Source organism: Eulemur rufifrons, chromosome 20, assembly GCF_041146395.1.
Source record: "Eulemur rufifrons isolate Redbay chromosome 20, OSU_ERuf_1, whole genome shotgun sequence".
Classification (NCBI taxonomy): Eukaryota; Metazoa; Chordata; class Mammalia; order Primates; family Lemuridae; genus Eulemur; species Eulemur rufifrons.
This window is the reverse complement of record NC_091002.1, coordinates 3,259,842-3,278,887: the sequence shown is the minus strand read 5'-3', so window position 1 is coordinate 3,278,887 and position 19,046 is coordinate 3,259,842. Positions and strand designations below refer to the sequence as shown.

The 19,046-nt window shown below is 56.5% G+C and overlaps 1 protein-coding gene across 1 annotated transcript in view; it reads left to right on the top strand.

The window, feature by feature from the left end:
- Nucleotides 1-19,046, top strand: part of PPP2R2C (protein phosphatase 2 regulatory subunit Bgamma) — a 134,849-nt gene that overhangs the window by 63,031 nt on the left and 52,772 nt on the right. Inside the window, exon 2 of the mRNA XM_069495824.1 lies at nucleotides 18,745-18,842. Coding sequence (XP_069351925.1) covers nucleotides 18,745-18,842 — 98 coding nt within the window. The remainder of the gene's footprint in view (nucleotides 1-18,744; nucleotides 18,843-19,046) is intronic.

Below are 19,046 nucleotides of genomic sequence, written 5' to 3'. Positions count from 1 at the left end.
TGATTTTCAAGCTTCACTACTGAATTGCCCTTTCCTCTGCCCACCCCGACCCCTAATGCCACGTCTAAACGGTCCTCACTCTGCCTTTCCTCTGCCCACCCCGACCCCTAATGCCACGTCTAAACGGTCCTCACTCTGCCTTTCCTCAGCATCCAAGCATGTCCTGTGAAGGGCTCTGTCTGTGGAGTGGGGCAGCCTCGGGCCCCTCCCAGGGTCAGCTCAGGCTGCCCACGCTGGCTTCTGGCTTCCCGGCGGCCCCTGGCAGCGGCCTGCACCTGGGAGAGTGAAGCGATGGTTGATTTGTTCAACATGCAGTCAATGAATTCTCCCACGTGCCTGCGTGACGCATTTCTCCTGCCAAGGTTGGGGTGGGTCCGACTGCCTTGGACAAACCTGGATGAGTTTGCATCTTGATGAACGATCTTAGTTGATGAAAAATGCAGCAAATGATTATTTCCCTTGATGCGATTGCTGGGTGGTCGACTCGATTGCCTTTGGGGATTAAATCGGCAGTTTGCTGGAGGCTTCAGACGAGGGCACGTGGCTGCTGCCGACACTTCTTTTCCCCCTTTCCCCTTTACTGCAAACAAAGACTTTTTAAAAACTTTATTAAGTACAATAACTGCATCTAAAGTGTAGAGTTCCACAGTCTTGACAGCTGTATGCCCTGGGGAAATCGCCACCGTCAGTAAGGTTCAGGGCACTGTCATCACCCCTGAAAGTTTCCTTGACCCTGTGTGGTCCCTTCCTGTCTCTCCCTGCACTCCGGAAACCACTGATTTGCCTTCTGTCACTATCATAGTGTGTACTTTCTAGAATTTCATACGGATGGAGCCGTACAGCGCATGCATTTTTGGTCTGGCTTCTTCCACACGGCATCACTCTCAGAGCTCAGCCCGTGCGGCGCACCAGTGGTTTGTTCCCCTGCATCGCTGAGCTCTGTTCCACCGCGCGGACGTGCCGTGGTTTGCTTACGCGGTCACCTGTCGATGGGTATTTGGAGTGTTTCCAGTTCTGAGCTGCCGTGGACACAGCTGCTGTGGACGTGTGTGTCCGAGTCTTTGTGTGTTCGTGAGCTTCCGTTGCTCTCAGTTGAGAGGAGTGGAGGGTCTCATGGTGGGCACGTGCCTGTTTTAGCTCCTTAGGAAACTGCCGCGCTGCTTCCAAAGTGTGTCATTGCGCATCTCCAGCTCCGTTTGCTCCGTATCTTCATCAGCATTTTTGCCATTCTGCTGGGTGTACACTGGTGTCTCGTTGGGATTGTATTTCCCACCCCCTGATGACTAGCGATTCAAGCATCTTTTCGTGTGTTTACTGGCCATTTCTGTATTTTGGTTTGGGAGGTGTCTGTCCACATCTTTTGCCCTCTACTAATCAGGTTGTTTGTGTTGTTATTATTGAGCTGTGAGAGGTCTTCACACATTTTAGATACAAGTGATTTGTCAGGCACATGTATTGGGAATATTTTCTCTCATTCCATACCTTGCCTTTTTGTTTTCATAGCAGTTTCTTTCAAAGAGCAAAAGTTTTAAATTTTTATAAAGTCCAGTTTGTTCATTTTTCTTTTGTTGTTCATGCCTTTTGTGTCTTGTCTAAGAAGTCAAAGTTGCAAAGATTTCTCTCTTATTTTCTTCTGGAAGTTTCCCAGTTTTAGCTTTGATGTTTAGGCAGATGACTCATTTCAACATAATTTGTCTATGGTGTGAGGTAAGAACTGACGTTTGTCTTCTCCCACATGGGCGTTCGTTTATTGAGAAGATCATCGTTTCCTCATCGAATCGCCGGGTGGCTGTGACACCAGTCAACCGTGGGTTTGTGGGTCTAGTTCCGGATTCTCTGTTGTGTTGTGTTGAGCTGAGCCGTGTGTCTGTCCTCTGACAACAGCACACTGTCTTCATTACTGTGTCTGTATGGTGAGTCTTAAACTCAAGTTGGGTAAGTCTTTCAACTGTGTTCTTTGTTTGGTAGAGTTGTTGTGGCCGTTCTAGGTCCTGTTCTAACAGGAACACATATTCACTCACTTGATCCTTACGACCCTTAAGGGCAAGTGTGAGTATTAAGCCCATTTTACAGATAAGGAAACAGAGTTCAGAGGGGATAAATACCTTTCCCAGGTAACCAAGAGGGAAATGAGCGTTACACTGGGCAGGTCTGGCTGCAGCACCTGCTCTTAAGCACCAGGCTGTCCCGCCCCTCTCTGGGTGCCACCCACTCCTGGTACGGACCTTTACCCCAGACCCTGTGAGGCTGGACTGCATTTATTGGTTTCCTTGTCGGTCTCTCTCTGAGGCAGGGACCCCAAGAAGGCAGAAGGGTCCAGGTTGCCCCCTGCCCAGGGTCCAGCTGGGAACTGCTGTGCTGGTGAGGAAGAGGAGGCAGAATCCTACGGCCTGAGCTGGCAGAGGGGCCTGGGGAAGGCTGTGGCTCTCCTAGGGACACTTGGGTCACCAGCATAGGGCCCCACCTCGGGGCTGGGCCTGTGTTGCCCCCTCGGGCCGGTGCCGGGCAGGCTGGGCGGGCGGGGGCCTCTGGAAGCTGCGGGAACCGGTGTCCCTCCCAGAGGGGCAGACGGGAGGGTGCGGGATTCCCAGCTGCGTCTCCTCCAGCTCCCCTTCTTCCTGCACAAACCAGGGAGGTCACAAGGGACCACTGAGGCCGGCTCAGTCCCCCTGCCTGCACCTGGCTGGCAGGCCGCACCGCGCCAGGAACACCATCCCGACGCTTCTTCCCAGGCAGTGCCGCCTGTTTGTCAAGCCAGGCTGCCCCGCCTGGGTGATTCTCTGCTCACTGTGCGGGGTCTGGCCAAGCTCCGTCCTGGCGTCTGCAGCGCTGGGTGGCGTCGGTGGGGGCTTCTTGTGGAACGAGGGTCCTGCGGACGGAGAGGTGGGCTTTCCAGGGGCTGTGCTGGCCTCGGAGGGGTGCTGGTGGGCTGTGGGAAGAGTCTGAACTCAGAGGTTGAACACTGGGATTTAGACCCTGCCTTAAGGATTCCTGCCCGTATGGACTTGGGTGACTCACTTGGCCCAGGGTGAGCCAGAGCTGGCGTGGGAGCCAATTGTTAAATTTTTAGGAATTTTTTGAGCCAGTTGTTAAACCATGGGTAACTTGGAGTCAGCCCTGGCACGGATATCCATCCCATGGACTGGGCAAACGCTACAAATTAGGGCCCCTCTAGTCGCTCCCACCCCACCCCACCCCGAGACCCAGTTGTTGGCTGTGCATCAGCATACCACTGGCTCTGCCTCCTGGAGCCTCAGTTTCCCCATCTGTAAGTGTGGGAGAGTAATGCCCATCCCTAAGGGGTTGCCCTTAAATGATGTCATAGGTGTGACACGCTCGTGTGTGGTGTGAGCACAGTGCCAGGTGTGAGGGTGCTCACGACTCTGTCATTGCCATTGTCATACACATAGTGGTACCCGGGTAACATGCCGGGCTAGGAAGTTTGTGTCTCCAGGAAAAACTGGGGGACAGGAGCCTGAGAACCCGTGGGCGGCAGCTGGGGCAGGGAGGGCTCCATACCTCCAGTGTCTGCCAGCCCTGCCTGGGCGTGCCTCCATCTGCTCATCTTTCTAATGGGCACAGTGATCCCCAGGCAGGAAGAGGTGTGCTGTGGTCAGAAGTGCAGGCCACGGGGTACAAGGCGTGGCCCGAGGAGACTGCAGCAGCGTCGGTCTCCACAGCTCAGGTGCACGGCCGTCCTGCGGTGCCGGGACCTGAGCCGGCCTGACCACACTTCACAGCATCCGGAGCACAGGCCCTGGCATCCCCCAGTGTGGGGAAGCCATGGTTTCCGCACGTGGCAAACGGCAGAATGCCACACACCTCCTAGGGCTGTGCGAAGGTTAACGCACACTGCGTGTGAGGCTCCTGTGTGGGGGTCTGCCCGGTGACGCACCAGGGTGGCTGGTGTGTAACCAGGATAGGGACAGCTCCAAAGCCACTTCCTCGTTTGCTGCCTGGTGGCCCAAGCAGATGTCCGTGCCTGCAGGGTGCCGAGTCGGGCTTGAGGCCGGAAGGGGGCGCCCAGGGAAGGCTGGGGCTCGTCCTGACACAAGGCAGGGAGGCTGGTGGCCACAAGGATGCCCCTGGCCTGAGAAGAGGGTGCTCTGGAGAGCAGCAGCGGCACACTCAGAAAGGCTGCCCGTGTTACAGGTGAGGAAACCGAGTCCCTGGAGCGGGCTGAGCTGCCAGGGGCCACACAGCCCGTGCGAGCTGGAGTCGGCCCTGCTGTCCCAGCGTCCGCCCACCCGCAGCCCTCGGCACACCCTGGACGTCCCCAGTGACAGGGGCTGTAACTGTCGTTCTAGTTTCTGCTCTGCTCCGCCTGCGCCCCACCCTGCACCTTGACAGGAATGGACTGTCACCCAGAGGCTGGGACAGGGACCTGTCAACAAGGAGAGAGAAGGGCCCAGAAACCAGCTTCATCCTGCGCAGTGTGTACTTGGTGCTTTGCTTATTTGAGGATGCGCCCCTCGCTGGTCAGGCCGATCTGGGAGGGCCTGGACATGCCCATGTGGCCCTTTTCTAAATTCCTGTTGCCTAGCATAAGGTGTGGCACTCGGTGGGTGCCCAGGAAATACTGCTTGGATAAATAAATGGCCTCCTTTGGGGGAATGTAAGATGCCAGACTGGCTCCAGGGAAGGGGAGTGCTGGGGACGGTGAGCAAGAGGTGAGCCAGGCAGGTGAGGCCTTTATTTGAAGGGCAGTGGGGAGCCATGGAAGGCTGTAGGGAGTGTTGTATGATGAGGTTTCAGTTTCAGAAAAGTCCCTCTGGCCGCTGGGTGGGCGGAGCCTAGATGAAGACTGGAAGCCCAGACAGGAGGCGGCCGCAGTCCTCCAGGTGAGGAGAGACGATGGTCCAGGCCAGGGCGGGGGCGGGATGGTGGGTGGAGGGGCTGGGCTGGCTCTGCCAACAGTGACCTCAGCACCCCAGCGGGGGAAACAGGGCCAGAGACAAGGCAGCTGAGGGCCTGACCCCCGCCCAGAGCAGCCGGCCTGGCAAGGGTCTGATGGACACGCTGATGTGATGGGGCCTGAGAGGTGTTCTTGTCACTGGGCCCGCTTGGCCCTGACTTGCCTGCCTGCCGGCTGGGGTCTAAAGAACTGGCTGCAGCCTGAGCAGAGGGGACTGGACCCGTGGGACCCCAGGTGCTGGGAGGACAGAAGCCAGCCCAGGCCAGCTGGCCCGGCCAGACACCTCGATCTGTGTGAGTCAGCGCCAGGCCTCTCCTCCCCTCCGGGCGGGCACAGCGGGGTGCAGCTGCGGAGCCTCTGGCAGCGGTGGCTCTTGTTGCCGTTTTGCAAACGGGAAAACTGAGACTTAGGGATAAAACGACTTGCCAGGACAAGTGACGTTCGAAGCCTGGTCCCCTTAGCAGCAAATTCACCGCGTCTCAAACCCTTTCTCTCTCTCTGTCATTTATTGAACTTTCTTTCAATATCCAGATGGTTCCGTGATTTGGCTGTATACATAACAATATATATTACTCACTGTGCCAACTATTTTTAGCTGGTTCCAGGCACTTCTATCTTTGTTGCCTCGTTTAATCCTCACCACCAACGCTGAGCGTTACGCCCATGGTAGAGATTGGGACACTGAGGCTCGGAGACTGGATGTAACTGGCTGAGAATCAGGCAGCCTCCCCAAGGCATGGCCTCTCGCTCCCAAGCCCGTCAGTGCTTGGCCAGTGTTTCTCAAACCTCAGCACAGCGCGGGAGCACCTGTAAACGTGCAGATTCCAGGCCCCAGCGATTCTGGTCCCGTCTGGGCAGGGCCCTGGGAATCTTCACCTTAAGGAGAGAATCCCAGGTGATTATGGGGGCTGCTTCCCAGGCCTGTGCTGCAAGAAAGCATGCAGGAAGCAGGAAGTCTTCTTTCAGTCCTCTTCACCTTGACCCTGTCCCAAGGCCTGGCCTCAGACCTCCTGGCCACCTTGGAAAGCCCAGCCTAGCCTAGAGTCAAGCAGCAGCGTGACCGGATTCTGCTGGCCACAGGCGGGTCCACCGCGCCCATCCACCCTCCCCCAGCCCATCTGCCTCTGCGCCGGCCAGGCCCACAGACGCTCTGCCAGGCGGGCCGCGTCTGGCCTGGGCAGGGAGGAGCTGGCAGCCACAGTCCCTGCCTCCCTGTCCCCTGTGCCCTGTGGAGTGCCGTGGACGGGGAGGTGCTGTCCCCAGCAGCAGAGCTCAGAGGGCCAGGGGCATTCGTAGGCTCAGGCCTCCCCGCTAGCTCTCTTCTGGGGACTGGATTTCTGCTTAAAGAGAAAGGGATCAGTCTTTGAAAACATCATGGTTGGAAAGGGATATTATTTCAGCCGTACAAAGGAAGGAAGTACTGACATGTACGACAACATGGATGAACCCTGAAAACCTTATGCTAAGGAAAGAGGCCAGACACAAAAGGCCGCGTATCTTATGATTCTATTTATATAAAATGTCCAGGGTAAGCAACATCCTTAGAGACGGAACGTGGATTCGTGGTTTCCAAGGGCAGGGGAGGAGCGACGGGGAATGGCTGCTGTGGGTATGGAGTGTCTTTGGGGGTGACGGGGAGTCCTGGATTAGATAGCAGTGATGGTTCCACTGCATAGTGACCACTGAAAACACTGACGCGCGCACTGTGAGGTGGTGAATTTTGTGTTACGTGTATGATACCCCAACTTAAAAGATGCTAAAGTAAAAACAACAAAATCATTGTGATGCCGACACGGAACCAGAGTGAAGCCCAGAGAGAGAAACCACGTCAGGTAGGGGAGTGGCAGGGAAGGGACAGGCCCCTTCCCTCCCTGCCTACCCTCCAGCACTTACTTAACAAAGCTTGCCCGAGAGCCGCTCGTGGGCGAGGCCCTGGGCCGGGCACAGAGGGTCCCTATGCCCACCCCTGCAAGAGCTCATCCGTGCTAGAACGTCAGGTCAGCTCACTTGGGGCAAAACCCCAGGGCCTTCCCCTGGCCTGCCAGATGCAGGGACATGGCCCAGCCTGCCTCTCTGGGCTCATGTCCTGCCCCGTCTCCCTCATGCACACACTGGACTCCTTGCTTGCCTACAGCAGATCAACCCACTCTGCCTCAGGGCCTTTGCATGTGCTGTTCCCTCAGATACCTTCATGGCTGCCTCTCGCACATCCTTCAGGTCTCTGCTCAAGTGCCCTCCTCCAGGAAGTCCTCCAGGAAGTCCTCCCTGACCTCCCCAACTAAAACAGCCTCTCCCACCCTCCCATCCACATTACTATACTATATTTTTCATCTAAACTCTTACCTCTGCCTCCAAAAAAATATTTCCATGAAAATTTGCTTATTGTCTATCTGTTCCATTAGAGAGTGGGGAGCCTTCTGTGGGGAGTGTGCACTGCTGAATTCCCAGCATGTGCAACAGTGCTTGGGATACAGTAGGTGCTTAATTAATGTTCTTTTTTTAATTAAATTTTTTATTGTATTAGAATAGACATAACATAAAATTTACCATCTGAACCATTTTTAAGTGTACAGTTCAGTGGCATTAAGTACCTTCACGTTGCTATGCAACTGTCGCCATTTCCAGAACTTTCTCCTCGTCCAGACATAAACTCTGTGCCCATTAAACAAGCCCTCCCCATTCACTGATGTTCTCTGGACTGAGTGAGTGAGTGCTGAGCAGATCTGCAGGACGCCTGCGCGTGCTAGATGACGTGCCAGCACCTTCCGACCCCCTCGGAGGTGCACGCTGCCATCTGTCTCGCAGGCGAACAAGTCAGCTCAGAAAGGGACGTGCTCTGTCCAGGGTCACACAGCTAGTAAGAGGGGATTCGAGTGCAGGTCTTTCCCTTCCGGACAGTGACAGTTCAGTGGAGTGACTGCGTGGCGAGGGCGCAGCCTCTGGCAGCTCCCGGCCTCGGCCTCACCCTCGGGCCTCCTCTGCCGTCTCTCCTCCCTGGTCACTGCGTGAGCGGAGACATTCCCAGGGTCCTCAGCTCTGGTGACCACACCGGTCGCAGCATGTCTCGGGACCACGCTCCGAGGTTTCGGCACCCTTTAGCCTGGCGCTCGTGGGGCGGGTGCTGGGGTGACGGCATTCTGTCACGGAATTCTCTTCCTCAGCCTTTAACGCGAGTCAGTACCAGGCCCAGTTTAGATGTTTATGTAACTTTCGTCCGCTAGCTCTCCTGCGTGGGTTTGCTTTTCTCTTTATAGACCTAGCTCGGGAGGGGTGTTGAGTCCAGGACTCGCCGGCATGGCTCCCCCGCCCCGCCGGCTGTGGCGAGATTCCGGGAGGTGGCACGGGCAGGCTCCCAGGACAGTGCTGGCCCTCGGGGCTCCCGTGCCTGCCCCGACTCTCCTCGTGTCCTCTGTACGGCAGAAGGTACAGAAGTCACTCCTCTTTCATGCCGCAAGGGTGGGGAGGCCCAGAAGGGGGGGTGGCTTGCCCAGGGTCACCAGCCACAAAGACGTGGGACCACATCACACCTGTGGGCTGGGACCCAGGCTCCGGTCTGATACCAGGGCGGCGTCTCCCGCCTGTGGGCGACTGGGGCTGGACACACCCCTCCCGCCCTCACTTGAAAACTCTGGCCCCCAACAGGCACAGACTGGGCGGGGTCTTCCAGCTGCAGGGGTGGGGCGCTCCACGGAGACCCCCTCCAAAATAACCTCCCACCAGCCCCGTCACTTTCCCCCCCAGCCAGGGGACCTCCCAGCACACCTCAGGGAGGCCTTCTGCCCTCGCCTGGCCACAGTGTCCCTGCTGTCCCCACCCCGCCTCTGGCCACAGGCCTGGAGCTGCCCCATCGCAGGTTCAGGCTGCAGGAGGGAATGTCTCACCAGGCCTGCTCAGGGGGTGGCGGTAGGAGATGTGGGGGTTCTGCAGCAAAGGTGAAGTTCCGTAATAATGTGACCACAGCTCCCAGACGGTGCCAGGGCCACCATGAGACAAGCGCTCCTGGGACAGTGCACCACGGGGCCCTCAGCACGCCTGTGGTCTGTCTCCCACTTTCAGAAGACCCTCGTCAGAAATATCCCCTTCCCTGGCCCGGGGTGAGGTCCCCGCCCTTCTGATCACGCATGGAGAGCTCAGCGACCTCTTGTCATGCATTCGGTAATGACGTCCAGACCTGGTGACAATCAGCCTCTGACCAGACTTGGCATTTGCCCCCTGGGCACCCCAGGACCTGCTCCATGCCAGAGGGCGGCCGTGGGGAGGGGTGGGCCACAGCCCCTCCAGGCAGCTTCCGCCCCTACACTCTCACTGGCTGGGCAGGGAGCCGGGGTGGGCCACCTCCCACTTGTGGTGGCTTTGCCTGCTCTGGGTGGGCCTGGCGGGTGGATACAGCTGCCCATACCTGTCCTAGGTCCTTCACGGGGTGGTTTGGAATTTCCTACAGAGCCACCTCTGACAGCTCTTACCTCTGGAGGCCCAGCGGCATGGCCAGTGGCCGCCTCTGGCTTTCCCCGAGCCCTGGGCGTCATGCCGCCCCGCCTCACTCTGCTGTGTCCTCCTCACCCTTCCGGACAGCCAGCACACAGACCTGAGATGACCCCAGGACGCACATGGAGGGAAAAGCCTCATTCCCAGCAGAGCCAGACCCCGGCCCCTCTGCTCTGAGTCTCAGGCCGGGTCTCCCCACTTCAGGAAGCAGTTTGGGGCTCTCTGCGGGTCTCCCTCAAGAGAGGTGGGTGGGGACTCTCAGCTTGGCACCTGCTTCTCGTTCCCCAGCTCCCCAGCCCTCCCTCCCTCTCTGACCCCTTTAAATGTCTTGAGAAGAACCAGGCCTGGGGGCCAAGTTCAAGGACTCAGGAGCCAGCCTGCCTGGGAATAAATCTCCACTCTGCACTCACTAGCTGGGCAGCTTTGGGCAAGTTACTTAGCCTCTCCGTGCCAATTTCTTCCTCTGTAGAATGGGGGTCATAAAAACACTACAACGACTGGAGTTGCTAGAAGGATTGGATAGTAGGTGTAAAGTGCCAGAACAGGGCCTGGCTCCCAGGACATGCCAGGAGGGTTAACTGTTGTAACTGCTCTGGTCCGGGGGTCCAAAGCCATGAAGGAGGTCCTCAGGCCACTTCCTTTGCAGTCCTGATTCCTAATCTGCCACCCGCCTCTCTTCTTCCCAGCTCCACTCCGATGGTGTTTCCGGGAGGCCCTCTCAGATCCCACCCTGCCCTGCCAGGCCACCTCACCTGCCACGTGTCTCCCTGGTCCTGGAGCACCCCTGGGAGCAGGCCGGCCTCCCTCGTCTCCTTACGCCAGGGTGGGCCCAGCTCCTCCTCCCGTAGAGCCCAGAGAAGATGCCAGGCGCCGAGGCCTGCAGAGCCCCTCCCTCTTCCCAGCCCCCAGTTCTGCAGCAGGGGGACGCCTTCCTCCCCACCTCCGTCCTTACCGGCCCCGAGACCTCTGACAACACTGCCAGATGCAGCAGTCGCACCAGAGGGGCCAGGCTGGGCCTGCCCACGGCCCCCTCCGCCCTGCGCTCTGATGCCTGATGGATCGGCGGTGGTGTCCACGCACTCATGGAGATGCATGAGCAGGGGAAGTCTCCCTGCCAGCTGGGGAGGACGTCCCATACGAGCTTCTTGATCTCCCCCTCCTGTTTGCAAGCATCAGGCAGAGTTTCCAGAGAATTTTCCAGTCTGCAGAATCATTTGAATTTCACATGCACCCTAGGAGACCTGTGGCTGGGCGGGATGACGTTGCCCATTTTATGCGTGAGACAGTCAGGGCTCAGAGAGGGTCACACAGCTAGTAAGGGACAGGGCTGGGCCTGGGGTACCATCACCTCGATGAAAGCCATGGGGGCATCTTCTAGACCCAGGGCAGAGCCTTCGCCATGGCACAGTGGGGAAGAAGCCCAGCAAGAGCACAGCCCAGGTGTAGCCTGTCCTCGAGGGCTGGCACCAGCTCACCCTGTTTTAGCTCTGCGTTGGTTTCCTGGGGCAGCCGTGACAAGGTAGCACACACTGGGTGGCTTAAAACACTGAAATTTAATCTCTCACAGTTTTGGACTAGAAATCTGAAGTCAAGGTGTTGGCAGAGCCCTACTCCCTCCGACCGCCCCAGGGGAGAATCCGTCCAGGCCTCTTCCTGGCGGCGGGTGGTCGCGGCGAGCCCTGGCACCCTTGGCTTGCCAGGGCGTCACTCTAGTCGGCCTCCGTCACCCCGTGGCCTTCTCCCCTGTGTCTTTGTGTCACTGTGTCTTCATATGGCCTTTTTATGAGGACACCAGTCATTGGATTTAGGGCCCACGCTATCCAGTATGGCCTCTTAACTTGGTCATCCGCAAAGACCCTATTTCCAAATAAGTTCATTCATGGATACCAGGGTTTAGGATTTCAACGTATCGTTTTGGGGGACACAGCTCAACCCACCACACCATCTTTGACTGCCTGTCTCTGGCTCTGGCATCCAGGGACCTGTCACTGGGATGGTCACTTGGGACACCATCTCTCACTCCTCCAGGCGGCCACTGCTGGGTCTCTGTGCCTGGCACCAGGGTGGCGGCTCCTGCCCCTTGTTTGGCCGTCCCTGCGTGCCTTCAAGGTGCCTGTTCCAACGCTGCCTCTCCATCGGGGGCTGCCCCAGAGCTGCACAAGAAGGGAGGCAGGGCCTCATGGGGGAAGGACAGCACGGGTTTTCACGGGCTATCTCGTCACCCACACGGAGTGACTTGCAGACCCCATGCAGGGGCTGCCCTGGGACCCTGAGCCCACGGATCAGTGGCATGTCAAGGCCCTGCGGTGTGAGGGCAAGGGCATGCGTGCCAAAGGAACACATTGCAAAGGCTCTGCCACATTGTGTGACTTGGGGCCAGTTTGGCCAGTTTTTCTTATCTGTAAATAGTGATAATCGGACAGTAAGTTTTTTCTGAGATTATAGCTCTGGCCCACGGGAGAGCTTTACCTGAAATGCCTTTATTTGCCCTTCATTCTCGAGGAATATTTCCACTGAATTTAGAATTCTGGGTTTGCAGTCTTTAAAATTTCCTTTCGGCACTTTAAAAGAGTTCTGGACTCCATCATTTCTGCCGGCAGTCGGCAGTCGTCCGCGTCACGGAGCCCTGAATTAATGTCACGGAGCCCTGAATTAATGTGCTGCCTTTACTCTATCTGCTTAGAACATTTTCTCGTTGTTTCAGTTTCCTGCAGTTCGCAGTTTGACCATGATGTACCTGCGTGTAGTTTTCTTTGTGTCTCTCTTGCTTGGAGTTAGCTGAGCTGCTCAAGTTCGTAAGCCAATGTCTTACCACACTGGGAGATTTTCCAGTCATTATTTCTTCAGCTTTTCCTTTGAGTCTGTTCTCTCCCTGCTCTCCCCCTGCAGCTCCCAGCGCGTGTGAGACCTTTGGTATTAGCACACTGGTCCTTGAGATCTGTTCTTTTTCGTTAAAAAATATTGTCTCTGCTCTTCAGACAATTTCCGTTGAAGGTTATCTTCAAGTTCATTAACCCTTCTGCTATCTCAAATTTTCTGTTAAGCAATTCATTGATTTTTCTGTTTCAGATATTTTATTTTTTAATTATAGAATTTCCAGTTAGTTCTTTTTTTAATGCTTTCTATTTCTCTGTTGAGGTTTCCTTTTGTTAGTATGAACAAATTTTCTTTACATCTTTTAACATAGTTATAACAGCTACTTGAAAAATCTCCATTTGCTAATTCCAGTAGCCAGGACATTTCAGGGTCAGTTTCCATGGACTGCCTTTTACATTAAGTGAGGGTGACGTTTGCCTGTGTCTTTGTATATCTTCATAAAAGTTTGGGTCACGTCCTGGGTGCTGTGAATGATAACATCACAGCAAGACTAGATTGTTACGACTTTCCTCCAGGGAGCGTTTGTGTTTCGCTTTGTGTTGGGAAGCAGCTACTTGGCTGAACTCGGCTGTGAAGTCCCTGAGGCCGTGACAGCAGCAGAAACCTTAGCTGGGCTGTGGCTCCAGGGCCTGTCCTGTGCGTTTGTGGTTTGGGGTCAGGCTGGGGCGCGGCAGTTTCTGTGCCACTTTTGGGGATCCCTGTCTGTGGCACTCTTCCTCCCAGGACTTGCTCTCTCCCTGTTCCAGCTGCCAAGATGTCCTCAGACTGCGGTTTGTGGTTTATCAGGCCAGTGAGACTCGCTGTCTGCTGGGTTCTGGCAGCCACGTGACACAGGCTGGGACTTGTCTTCAGAGCCGCGAAGCCTGGAAACCCCTGTGCCCTCTTCTACCGAGTGCCAAGCCCTGCGGGGTCTGCCTGTGTTTCCTCACCCTCCAGCGCCTTCATACGGTTTTGTTTTGTTGTTGTTGTGTTGTCGGGGGTTTACAGTCTACAGTTGTTACTTGTGAGAGAATTGCTCCGATGGGGGCCCCTAGGCTGTTCCCAGAAGCGTGCAGCTCAGGGCCTGGCAGAGCGGGCGCTTCGGAGCTGGAGTTACCACGACTGGCCACAGTGCTGTGCTGCCTTCTCTGGCCAAGGCTAGAGGCAACGTGGACATGGACAACGCCATGTAGCAAGTGCTCGGTACCCTGCGAAAGACACACAATGGCCTCAAGACCACAGTTGTAGGAGAGACCACTGAAGTGGGGTGAGGGGAAAGGGGCAGTCCAGGAAAGCTTCCTGGAGAAGGCGGTATTGGGGCTAGAGTTGTGTCGAACATTCCAAGATGAGAGGATGGACTTTATCCACAGAGGTGGCTGCCAAAACGACTGATTTTATGGTTTTACTGATGGGAACTTATGGCTCTGAGGGGAGGCAACTTTTTCTAAGGCAAACCCTGGAGACACTTACTGTAAAAATGAGTAGATGTTAAGCATCCACTAGCTCCAGGTGCGGAGGCTCGAGCCTGTAGTCCCAGCTACTCAGGAGGCTGAGGCAGGAGGATTGCTTGAGGCCAGGAGTTGGAGGCTGCAGTGAACTATGATTATGCCACTGCACTCTAGCCTGGGCAACAGAGTGAGACCCCCATCTCTAAGAAAAAATTAAAATAAAAAAAAAATTTTAAAAAGCATCTACTCACCCTTTCCTGGGCCTAAGGAAGCAATGCCTGGCCTGGATAAGAAGGGATTTGAAGTCTAGTGGTGGTTCTGTGAATACTTGCAGATCGAGACTAGAGGGGCTGGTGGTCAGGACAGTACACCGAGGCTGGGCCACAGATCCGTCCCGCACACTTCTGAGCTGCCTGTGCCAATTCTGTTGAGGCCAGAGGCAAAGGTGGCAAAGCACTGTAGCTTTTTGTCCAGTGAGTGTTGGTAGTCCGTATGTCCTCAGAGGCCTGGTCCTCACCCTCCCTCTTGAGCCCTCTCACCCCCGTGTCTCCCTTGAGCCTCTCATCCCAGGAAAAGTCCGCCATGAGCATGCTACAGATGACAAAATTGAGGCTCAGAGAAGTTGCACAATTTACTCAAGGCCACACAGCGGGGTCCTTGGAGCCAAGACTCCTACCAGAACTTCTGACTGCAAAGAGGTCATCTCCCAAGGAGACAGCCTCCTTCTCTTCAGCTGCCACCAATAGTCACATCCCCCCCAGGGGCTGGCGTGAGGTGCAAAGGAGGCAGTGGATATAAATGGCATATAAATTGTCAATTTCCCACAGACATTAGTGTCTGTTACTGTGGTAACCACCAGCATTTGTGGACTGCATTTGCTCTGGATAGCAATAGTTATGTTGGCATTTTAATTTAATAGCATTGTTATTTTCCCATCACAAAAATAATATACATTATGCATATGTCCAAACTCATCACATTGTATCTGTTAAATATGTGCAGTTTTTTGCATATAGATTGTATGCCCATAAAGCTATTAAAAATAATATACCTTCATTTCAGAAAATATAGAAAACATAGAATAGTAGAAAGAAGACTAAAAATTACTTTATTTCAACCACCCTAAAGCGAGCTCTGTTAACATTTTGGAGAATGCTTTTCTAGCTGTTTTCTTCCTCTCTGCCCAGTTTGTTTGCTCCTCTAACTTGGCTAGGATCACTGGTCTATATAATTGAAAACATTTGATGCACACTTTTATAGCCTGTTCTTTCTTCCTTGGGGGGTTTAGTACTAAATAGCAAGAGCCAGAGTCACCTCGGCAACCCCAGCTCAGCTGTGTTGTGGCTGTGGCTTCAGCCCAGAGGTGTTTGGGCGTCCCTGGACCAGGGTGGGCTGCCCCGTGGAGGGACAGTGTCAGGGCAGCCAGGACATGGCCCCATTCCTGTCTGTGCCCAGTGGACGCTCGCATGTTCCCATAGAGCAGCTTTCCTTGTCTTGTCTTTTTAAATGTGATGAAAGGTGCGTCTGTCCTGGGGTTGGATGCGTCCAGCCCAGCGTCCTGCTCCTACCCAGCCCCTGTCTCTCCTCTGTTGCTGTACAAGCTGGCATGGACCCACGGGGGCCAGTGCAGGTCAGGAGCAGCCTCTAAAAGGTCTGGACCGGAACAAGAAAAGGCGTTTACTGGATAGATACCTATGTTGTGCCTACTGCATGCAGCACCATTTGGGGCCTTGTGAGTACAGGCACGAATCCACGAGACCAAGGCCTCGTCCCTTGTGGAGTGTACTTTCTGGCCAGGGGAGAGAGCCGACCGATGATAAAATCCCTATAGGGAAGCATCGTGGGCGATCAGGGCGTTCCGGATGGGACGGCGGGGGTGCAGGGAGCAATTTCAACAAGGTGGTCCAAGTCAGGCGCATTGGGAAGACCGCAGCTGAGCAGAATTGAGAGAACAGGAGGAGCTGTGCTGGTATCTAGGGAAAATCACTCCAGGCCGAGAGAGCGGGTCTTTCCGGGACAGAAGAGAGCCAGGGCTCTTGAGAAAGGGCAAGGAGCCCCGGGTTGGGAGGGGAATGCATGGGGTAGGGGGCACACGAGGCCGTGGGAGGGGCAGAGGATATGAGCTTCCTTTTGCTGAGTTAGAAACACAAGACCTCGACCTCATGCCTACGACAACAAACCTTTTTTATTTCACATTGGCAGACTCTGTGGTCCAGGCTTGGCTGGGCTTGCCCGGCTCTGCGAGGGCCCTGCTGGAGGCCGGACCTGGTTGGGGGCAGCTTTGCTTCGCCGTCTCCTCCTCCTCCCCGGGGACCAGTGGCTGGCCCGGGCAGGTCCTCCTCCTGGCAGGGGCAGAGGTGCAGGACGACCCACCCCAGCGCATCAACCCCTTTCCAGTCTCTGCCTGCGGTTTGTCTAGTTGCCATGCTGCAGGCCACAGCAGATCACAGGGACAAGCCCAGAGTCAAGGTCGGGGGTCCCGGGGGCAGGTTATTCTGCCCAGGGTGGGAGGCACTGCTGAACTTCATGGAGAGGACACAGGTGCGGGGACGGGTGAAGGTTTGGCTGTGGACATGGTCTACCTCCGGGGGCTGTCCAACTCTCCCACTCTTCTGCGACCTTCGCTGTACTTTGAGTATAAAATGGGCAGCCGCCGGGGCTCTGAGCAGGGGCGTGAGCGGCCAGTGCTGGGTGTTACCGGCTCCCTCCTGCGCTCCTTGAGGCCGGATTGCAGCAGCCCCGGGAGAAAGCAGGAGCCCTTAGGAGACTGGCGCAGTCACCAGGTGAGGGGGGAGAAGTGGCCAGCCTGTGCAGCTGCTGTGAAGGCCACGCCAGCAGGAGTGGACACGTGGGGAGCGGGGAAGAGAGAGGGAGAGAGAGGAGAGAGTCAGGGCGACTCCAGGGCTCGGGCCTGTGAAAAGAAAATGCAGAATGGAGATGCGATGTCGCGGGTGTCTGACAGGAGCGGGGGGTTGTGAGGAGTCGGACCGCCGTCACGTACACATTCGTGTGGGCTTTGACCTGTTGAACTGGCCAAATCATAAAAGTAACTACATTTGATTTGAGCCGTTCATACTGGGTCTGATCACAAACTGGGTTGATCTGCACAGACGTCCTCAGCCGCGGGCTGTGCCAAACCCTCCAGGACGTGTGAACTCCCGGGGACCTTTGCCAGGCCCTGCCCAGCCTCACCCGGCATTTGCGAGATCCGTGTCTCCGAACTGCAGTTCCTAAGACCCGGATTAAAACGCCTTTTCTTTTTTTTTTTCCTGCTCTGAACTGTTGGTTTTATTTCCTATTCGTCGACAGGCCAGGCAAGTGAACGACGGAGCCCCCATCATCTGAGACGGGGAAATGGCAGAGGAGGGGGTTGAGGAGGGTCGGAATCCAGTTTGGGGGACCAGTGGGCGTTTTGCGCAGAGAGACACACTGAGACTCGGAACCCTAACCATCACCCTGGCCGCTGGCAGAGCGGAGTGTGGGGCAGGGAGGCCCTGAGTTGTCCTTCCTGGGACTGCCGGGGGCGCGGCGGGGCAGGCGGTGCTGGTCAGATCCGAGACTGTGTGAAAGCAGGTCCGTTGGGCTAAAGCTGGATCAGAGGATTTGGAGGCTACAGAGTCCATGCCAACAACTTGAAGAATGACAGAGCTTCCATTCACAGGCCGGCCCCGTTCCTCCGCTTCTGCCACCCATTGCTGCTTGGGCATATGGGGACCATGTTCTAGAACTTTCCATGTTTCAAGACATACTGGAAATGCAGATTTTTGTATAGGGAATCTTTCACTTTTCAAATAGTAGGAATGAATTCAAATTAAAAATAAAGATCATTTTGGGGCTCCAAGAAAAGTTATTGGTGGAACAGCACTCAGGCCTTGGGTCAGTGAGCTGTCCTCCCGAGCAGGCTCCGCCCCTAGGAAGGCCGGGTTTCCTTGTCCCAGGCCAGGCCCCCTCTCGGCCCTGCTCTCCCCTCCCCCCAGGGATGGCCCCCTGGAATGTGCGGGTCAGTCATCTCTGTGACTGGTAGGACCTGGGAATGTCGGGGACAGAAGGGGAATTCCTCTTCTTCCCAGATGCAAACACTGGGGCTTGGCGGTGGGGCTGTCTTTCCTCTCCAAACACTTGCCCATGAGGAGGGCCAGCCCCAGGTGCAAAAGACTTCAGGTATTGGGGTGACCCCATGAGGAAAAGTCCCTGAGTACCTTAAGGAAACATGATTTAGAAGAAGGACGGGGAGATCAGGTACCAGGAGTGTGCAGGGCTGAGCTCAGCTTCTAGAAGCACAGATTGGGGCAAGATCCTGGAGGCCTGCCTGGAGGCGGGGCAGCAAGCTGGGCTCTGAAGGGGAGTTCACCCCCAGCCTTACTGTGTGTGAAGCCCTGAGAGGCTCATTTGTCTACAGAGATGCTGGGAAGCACTGGCCTGTCTGAGGTTGTCGGAGCACAGGGGCCTGGTGGAGGGTCCAGACAGGAGGGAGAGGCCGGGTCCGGGTGGCTTCAGGTGCCATCTCCAGTCCCCATGGGCCAAGTCCCCTGCTGAGTGGGGCTCTGTGACCTCCCTGTGCTCTGCCGAGCTCGCTGCCTCCGGCTGCCCAGCCCCGAACCCGCCCTCTTCCTCGCAGGTGGTTCCCCCCAGGCCCACCTCGGGTCAGGGCCTGCGTGCCCCGGGGGCTCCAGTGGACCAGGCTGCCCCCGCCCTGAGCGCCCTCCTCAGCGGCCCCTTTCCCAGGCTCCACCATGCGTTCCCCGCTCCCAGCCTGGGGATGCCCCCTGTGGCGGGGCCCCAGGCCTGGAACATGACCCCCTGCCTGTCACAGGGCTGTGGGCTGAGGGGTGGCCTCAGTGAGCGTCAGACTCGATCGCCTGCTCAGCACCTGGGGAAACTCCAGACTGCTCCTTGCAGGACGGGGCGGAGGGGAGAGTCCCGCAGCCCGGGCAGGGGCAGAAGGGCTGGAGGGGCCAGCGGGCCTCAGGGAGGGCTTGGCACACCGCTGGTGGCTGCCCAGCACCCGGTGCTAACGAGCTGCCTGCTGTCTCCCCGCAGCTGACATCATCTCTACCGTCGAGTTCAACCACACCGGAGAGCTGCTGGCCACAGGCGACAAGGGCGGCCGGGTCGTCATCTTCCAGCGGGAGCCAGAGGTGCGAGGGTCTCGGGGGAGGCAGAGTGGGGGCAGAGTCAGGTGGTGAGGGGAGGTGGGAGGAGGCGGGGTCCGGGGGGCGGGGTGTGGTGGGGCGGGAGGCTCCTGCGGGGACTGCAGTCCAGCCTGCAGGGGGCCTTTAACCCACAGATACCAGGACTGCAGCTCTTAGGGCGAGCTGCCCTGACTCCAGCACAGCGTCCCT